The 7372-nt window shown below is 58.3% G+C and overlaps 1 protein-coding gene across 1 annotated transcript; it reads left to right on the forward strand.

Moving 5' to 3' along the window:
- Positions 1-1927: 1927 nt before the first annotated feature.
- Positions 1928-6899, forward strand: DLX3 (distal-less homeobox 3). The gene is made up of 3 exons (XM_058559353.1): positions 1928-2430; positions 3500-3690; positions 5238-6899. Exons 1-3 carry the CDS (start codon positions 2106-2108, stop codon positions 5583-5585), a joined length of 864 nt encoding a protein of 287 aa, XP_058415336.1. The 5' UTR covers positions 1928-2105; the 3' UTR covers positions 5586-6899.
- The last annotated feature ends 473 nt before the right edge of the window (positions 6900-7372 follow it).

Raw genomic sequence — 7372 nt, forward strand, 5'->3', positions numbered from 1 at the left:
AGATAGCGCTCCCCTCGCCCGGCCCCCGCCCCCACCTTTCCCACACCGCGCCTCCCCGGAGCCGCTCAGACCTGGAGGGCACTCCTGCCCCTGGGCCCGCGGACTGTGGCCCTCTGTTTCCGCCAACTGCAGCTCTTAAAAGCTCTTGGAATCCCTGGAAGCCTGCCCCGGAGATGTGGCTTTGGAAAGGGGCACAGAGCCCCCAGCATACTTCTCTCCCCAGCAGAGTCTACTAAGGAGACCCCTCTTCTGGACGTGGCGAGACTTGGGGAGGCTGCAGATCCCAGGAGTGACCACAAGGTGGTGCGCTGGCACTGCGTGTCCTGGGACTCGTGTAGCCAAGCCAGGCCGGGGAAGGGAACAAGCGAATTGACGCGGCAGCCTGTGAGAAGGTGGTATGGGGTTAGGAACTGAGATTTGAAGGAGCTCCCTGACCCCCAAGGGAAAGGCGGAGAGCAGAATTGGGGGTAGAATGGAGAAATGGGCTAGACTTTGGGAACAACGTGGATGAGTGAGAGGCCTGGCCTTATGGGCCACACAGGATTAGGAGCTGGGGGTCCCCAGGGAGGGGAGCCTCTTCCTCAGGGCCTTCATGGGGTGACTGGGTTCAATGGAGCATCATGGTTCCCAGCTACTGGGGATTGGGAAGGTACTGAGAGTTTTATACACATTTGCATACAACTACACATTCACACACAGACACACCGTCCCGGGGCCCTCCACTCACACTGCTTACACACCCCACACACCGCTGCACTTTCTCACACACGCATTCCTGCACTCACATACATCTCCATATACTGTGGAACACACGAAATCCTCACATCACACACCCTGAATACACACGTCCCACATACCTGATCTTTAAAAATGCCCACACTCCCTGAGTGCCATCCCAAATGCACAGACTCTGCCCGCAAACTTACCGAAGCACACAGTCAGAGAGCCAGCCTGTGTCCCACCCAACCTCGTGGGGACCCCAGGTCCCCTGCTCTCTCCAGCAAGCCTGGGTCATCTCTGAAACCGCACACACATAGCTACAGAGATAACTCCAGTATCACCACTGACAGGCTGGGCAACCGTCCCCTCCCCAGAAGCCCCTAAATCCACACACACCTTCCCTCCCAGGCCCTCTCCAACAGGACCCTCCCTGGGCCCAATCATGACTTTCATAGGCCCAAGGCACTTTTGCCTGATGAGTCCCTTCCTCCATTAAAAAATAATAATAATTTAAATTATTGTTTTGAGTGCATTGATGCGAAGACAATATATGATCATATTTTCAAACATTTTCTTCAATCTAAAATTTTGATTTTCCTTTCTTTTGATTTTAAAAGAAATTAAAACATTTTTGCGGGCCCTGGTCCTCCCCACTTTGGGCGAGTTTGTCTGCCTGTCATTTGCAGGGCGCAGGCTCACACACACACACATCCCACCTTGGACCACCTTCCTCCAAAAACACCCAATGGGCAAATTCTCCTCCTTCCCCTTTGCACCTGAGCCCACATCCCACCCCCAGCCAGGGAGACAGACAGACTGACAGATCCTGAGGGCTCTGCAAAACCACCCTCCCCCACCCCCTTCCTTCGGAGACACTGGGAGTTTATCTGGGCTGGGGGAGGGAGCGACAGGAGGAGGAATGAGGGGTCTGTGTATGTGTGTGTGTGTGTGTGTGTGCCTCTGTGTGTGTGTGTGTGTGTTTTGGGTAACAACAAAGAATGGGGGGAAGAGAGGGGAGAGAGAGAGAGAGAACGACAGAGCGCAAGAGCATGTTTTGCCTCGAAGGCAAGACTTGCAGCCAATCAGAGCGTTGGAGCCTCCCTCGGCGACTCCACTATTGAGTCTATAACCGGCTGGCCGGGCGGAGCTGGCAGCATTTGACTGTGGCTTGGGACGCGACGAGAGGCGCGCAGCGACTGCCCGAAGGCCGACGATGGTCTAAGCGCCCCTCGGCCTCCCCTCCCCCGAGACTTTGCCGGGCCCTCCCCTCGCCCTCCGGACGCACGCCCCCGCCTCGTCTCCTCCGCCTCCCCGGCGCTCCTGCCCGCTTCGGCGCTCCGCTCTGCGGCCGAGGCCAGCCCCGGGGTGGCGCGGCGCCCGCCAGGATGAGTGGCTCCTTCGATCGCAAGCTCAGCAGCATCCTCACCGATATCTCCAGCTCGCTTAGCTGCCATGCGGGCTCCAAGGACTCGCCCACACTGCCCGAGTCTTCCGTCACTGACCTGGGCTACTACAGCGCTCCTCAGCACGACTACTACTCGGGCCAGCCCTACGGCCAGACCGTGAATCCCTACACCTACCACCACCAGTTCAATCTCAATGGGCTTGCAGGCACGGGCGCCTACTCGCCCAAGTCGGAATATACCTACGGAGCCTCCTACCGGCAATACGGAGCATATCGGGAGCAGCCGCTGCCCGCCCAGGACCCAGGTGAGGACCACCGGGTCGCGGGAGGGTGGGAGACGCTGGAAAGTTCCCGAGGGAGAGAAAGGCGGGGAACTGAAGCTGAAATCTAGGGACGCGTCGAGGGTAAGAAATGTACTGTGTGGAGTTACAGAAGGTGGGCTAGATGACCCCCAGAGGGGACAAATGACCTTCCAGTCCTGAGACTGCAGGCGTTTGCTGCGTGCTGTGCGCCGCGGTCTCGGGTGAGGATCGAGGTGAGCTGGGCGAGGAAGAAGAGGGCTGTGGATTGTCAAGGAACTTCCTAACCGAGGTGCTTTCGCGGGCACTGCAGCGGGGGGTCCTCCATCGGGTTGCAGAGGGCTCGCGGGTAGGCAGCGGGGACTGGAGGCTCCAGGGACCCTCTGGATCTGGGCTGGGGAGGGGGGAAATGGTGAGGGGGACATGGAGAGAGACCCCCAGAATTACGGGAAAACGGAGGGAAGCAGCGACTGAGAAGTAGAGAAGCTGAAAGAGAAAAGTGGAGGCGCAGCGAAAGAGAAATGTGGAGAGACAAAGTGAGAGAGAGAAGAAAGGAACAGAGGATCGGACGGAAAGAAGGAAGGAAAGAGTCTCTACTATGCTTGCAACTTTTCTGAAAATCTAAAACTATTCTAAAATAAAAAGTTAAAAAAAAAAAAAAAACAAGGAAGGAAGGAAGAACGGGCGGGAAAGAGCGAGAAAAGAGACCGCCGGCAAGGTGGGGGTGAGAAGGCGGCGGCCAGCAGACGGGTGGCGAGGCTGGGAGGGACCGGGAAGGCGTCGTGAGCCGCGCCGCGGCCGTCCTCGCCGGGCGGTTGCTGGCGCCGGGGCCCGCGCTCCGGGCTTCGGGCGCAGGGCGCTGGGAGCTGGGAGCGCCGCGTCGTGGGCGGCCGCCGGTCCGGCTCTGTCGGCTCTGTCGCCGCGGCTCCCTCCCGGGGCGCCGGCGGCGGGGCGCGCAGCCGGGAAATCCCGGGGCGAGTCGGTGGGCTGGAGGGTGGGGCGTCCCGCCGGGCCTGGGGTGCGCGGGGTCGCAGGCCGAGGTTGAGCCGCCCCCCGCCCGGTGCGTTGCCCGCAGTTTCCGTGAAGGAGGAGCCGGAAGCCGAGGTGCGCATGGTGAACGGGAAGCCCAAGAAAGTCCGAAAGCCGCGCACGATCTACTCCAGCTACCAGCTGGCCGCCCTGCAGCGCCGCTTCCAGAAGGCCCAGTACCTGGCGCTGCCCGAGCGCGCCGAGCTCGCCGCGCAGCTGGGCCTCACGCAGACACAGGTCAGTGCTGGGCGGGCGAGGGCCACCGGGCTTCGGTGGGGGCTCTCCAGGCGCCGCTGAGCCGAGCCTGGCTGGCCTTTTGCAGTTCCTGCAAGCCCTTGAAACCCTTGCCTGTGGGTGGGGAGCCCCCCACGTCTCAACTTCTGTTGGAAGTCTCTACATTAGCACGTGCACAGGCGTGCATATTTGTGAACCTGTGCAGCTGTGGGTGTCTGTCACAAGCAGAGATGTCCTCCTCCCCTCTGCCCCAAGATCCCCAGCTCCCACAGACCCCCAACAGTGCTGGTCGCTCACTTAACAGGAGTCCACATCGTGTCATCCCCCGAGGCTAGGCATGTGTGTGCAGAGGTGTACATACACGTGTGTGTTTGCACACATGCTAATGGGTCGGTGTACGTGTGGGAATGCTCACATAAGGAGTGCGACCTTTCAAGGGTCATTGTGTTTATAGATGGAGGGCACGTGTATGTGACTGTGCAGACCGGTGAACGCATGTACAAAAATGTGTTTGTACCAAAACACGGCATTCCTGCTCAGCACCCGAATGCTCACCCCTTCCTCTGCCCCCAGCCAAGAGGAGAGAGTCCCCACCAAAGGGGGATAGGGACTCAGAGGTGGGAGCCCCACTCCCACCCTCAGCCTGTCCCTAAAGCCCCCAGCAGCCTGTCACTTCTCAGGGGAGGAGTGTGGACGCTGGCTCCCTACAGGTGTCGACAGGCGAGCCTGGGTTGCGGCTGCGTGGGGCCCCGTCCGCCGGGAATCTGGGTCACCTGGTGAGGAGCTGATTCATTGTTTGTACCAGTCATGGGGTGGGGAGCAGCAGGGGGAGGGGGAGATACCCCAAGGGAAATATGGGGATCATGGCTCATCTACTCCTGAGTCCCCAGGTCACCCCCATTAGCCAGCCCCGGAGGGCTCCTCCATGCCTGAGTGTGTGAACACTGGTGCTCATGTTTGTGGGGTGTTTATCTGGGTGTATCTGTGCATGTGTTTATCTTTATAGTCCGGTGTCTGTGTGTGAGGCTATGAGTGGGTACGTTCTTGCACATGGAGATGCTTATGTGGGTGTGTGTTTGTCTCTGTGTATCTGGGCGCCTCTGCTTACGGGTTTCTAGTGTGAACAAAATGCCATAAACCGCCCAGCCCCCACCGGGCTGCCTTTTATTGAGTGCTTACTGCATACCAGGCTGTTCTAAGTTCTTTGTCTGTCTTAACATATTTGAGTGTCCTAATGAGCCTGTAAGGTAGGTAATAGTGCTACCATCATCCCCATTTTGCAGATGAGGCAGGCAAGAACAGAGAGGTTAAGTAACTTGCCCAAAGCGGCAGAGCGGAATTTGGACCCAGGGGGTTGAAAGTTCCTAGCCACAGTTCTATCCCAGATAGAAAAAAGATGCTGGCCTGGGAGTCAGGACTCCTGGGTTTTGCCTGGGTCTTGTTGCGTGACATTGGGTGCCGGCCTTGCCCTCTCTAGGCTGGGGTCCCTGCAGGGTTTTCACTCAGCACGCTGAGAGGCTAACTGGCTCCCCGTTTCTTCTCCGGCGCAGGTGAAAATCTGGTTCCAGAACCGCCGCTCCAAATTCAAGAAGCTCTACAAGAATGGGGAGGTGCCCCTGGAGCACAGCCCCAACAACAGCGACTCCATGGCCTGCAACTCACCACCGTCGCCTGCCCTCTGGGACACCTCCTCCCACTCCACTCCGGCCCCCGCGCGCAGTCAGCTGCCCCCGCCAATCCCGTACAGTGCCTCCCCCAGCTACCTGGACGACCCCACCAACTCCTGGTACCACGCACAGAACCTGAGTGGACCGCACTTACAGCAGCAGCCGCCTCAGCCGGCCACCCTGCACCACGCCTCTCCGGGGCCCCCGCCCAACCCTGGGGCTGTGTACTGAGCACCCACCTGGCCTGAACCTCCCACGAAGGACCCCCGGGACCAGGCAGAAGGCGCCTCCGTCCTAGCCAACACTCAGGAATCATCGAGGAGCACAGGAGAAAGAGCAGCCCCATTCCCCCTTCCCTTGCCCCTTCCTCCAAGGACCTAAGAGCTTCCAGATGAAATTTGCATGGACCAAGGATGTCCCCTGAATATCCTTCCCCCCGCCTAGACACTGGGGTACCCCTCCAGATGTTGGGGCACTCCACTCCAGCTGGGACAGCTGTTCCCTTTCTGCTCCAGAAGCCTGGATTGGCTTTACATGGCCCATCATCTTCCAGCTTCTAAAACTTAGTCCTCGTTCCCCAGACTTGGGGATTGGGGAGACTGTGGAGTGTTTGCGGGTCAGGCCTGGGCTGGGGCACCAGGCACTGTGGATTCCAGGACCTGCCATGCCTGGTTCCTCCTAAACCACCTGTGGCTCCCCACTTCCTGAGCATCCCCTCTGCCAAAAAGACATTGGACATCATGACTGGGACTCAGGGTGGGGACCTCAGCCAGCCCCGGCCCAGCACTTCTAGCCCTCATTTAATTGAGGGTTAAACCAAAGAAAACCCCCCAAGTGAGGGAATCTTTTCATATTTGTGGCTTTAGAGGGAAGAACTCAAGGAGCCATCTCTTCTCTCCCTCTCTGGTCAGAGAGGAGGAGTGGGTCTCTGAAGTTTCCTAAGGACCCATTTCTTCTTCCATGTACAGGACTTTGCACAACTTTTGTTTTAAAAGCTGTTGAAATATAGGAAAACAAAGGGCATTGTTAACAGATAGGACCATCTCCCCTGCGCGGGCATCTCTGCTCTGTGCCCCCCACCTCTTCCTCTCCTCCAGTAAGTTGATAGTTTTGGCGCCAACTCCCAAATCTCCAAGGATACATACCAGGCAAGACAAACCCCAAAACATCCCCTTTCTGGTGGCCTTGGAAACAGATGGCTCCTGCCGAGATGGAGAATGTCGGGTGAGGTGCACGGGGAGAAAGGGGAGGGTTATAACTCCGTTCCTTCAGGGGTGAGGGGGTGGCTATCTGGAGGGCTGGCGGCGCTGCCCCTCCTTGGCCCAGATGTCCCCCCAGAGCTAACTTTCCTCCACCCCTGATGTGGTCAAACATCGAAGAGAAGGAGAGGTAGAAGACTGTAGCTATATATATAGTATGTATTTTTTTTAAGAGCAACAGAGAAGCAGCCTCCTCCCTGCTGTGGTTTCCTATTTATGTGGCCCTTTCCTCTTGGATGTACCTGCCTGTGCGTCGCAAGCTCAGAGAAACAGGGATGTGGGCTCTGGCTGGGTTCGCAAGCTCAGAGAAACAGGGATGTGGGCTCTGGCTGGGTTCGGGTTTGGTGGGAGGCGCAGGAGAGAGGAGAGACATGGTAGGTCTCGAAGAGTCCCACCCCAAGGGACAGGAATGAAGCCAGCTCCCACTCCCTCCCAGCCTTCTCATTTCTCCTTTCTTACTGGACCCATCTTTATATATAAAGTTAATAAAAAAGACGAAAATAACCACTGAGCTCTTTGAACTGGAGGCTGGAGACAGACAGGTCTCGGGGGAGGGCCTGGGAGTTGGGGAAGGTGTTTGGTGAGGAGGGACCTCCTGACCCCATGGCTGCCCCCAACCTGGGCAGGTCTGGGTGAGTGGGAGGCTCCCAGCCGTGGCCTCCCTGACTCCACTCTGCTTGGCGGCTTGGCGTTCCCTGCCAGCCAGCTGCCCTCCGCCACTGCCGCGCCTGCTGGGTCACCTCAGAGCTGCTCTTTGAT

The sequence above is a fragment of the Diceros bicornis genome, chromosome 18, assembly GCF_020826845.1.
Source record: "Diceros bicornis minor isolate mBicDic1 chromosome 18, mDicBic1.mat.cur, whole genome shotgun sequence".
Classification (NCBI taxonomy): Eukaryota; Metazoa; Chordata; class Mammalia; order Perissodactyla; family Rhinocerotidae; genus Diceros; species Diceros bicornis.

Excerpts from the sequence above, each read along its gene's own strand:
- DLX3 (XM_058559353.1), top strand. The coding sequence starts at position 2,106 with ATGAGTGGCTCCTTCGATCGCAAGCTCAGCAGCATCCTCACCGATATC. Across the intron at positions 2,431-3,499 it reads GCTGCCCGCCCAGGACCCAG|TTTCCGTGAAGGAGGAGCCG; the intron begins GTGAGGACCACC and ends CGTTGCCCGCAG. Across the intron at positions 3,691-5,237 it reads TGGGCCTCACGCAGACACAG|GTGAAAATCTGGTTCCAGAA; the intron begins GTCAGTGCTGGG and ends TCTCCGGCGCAG.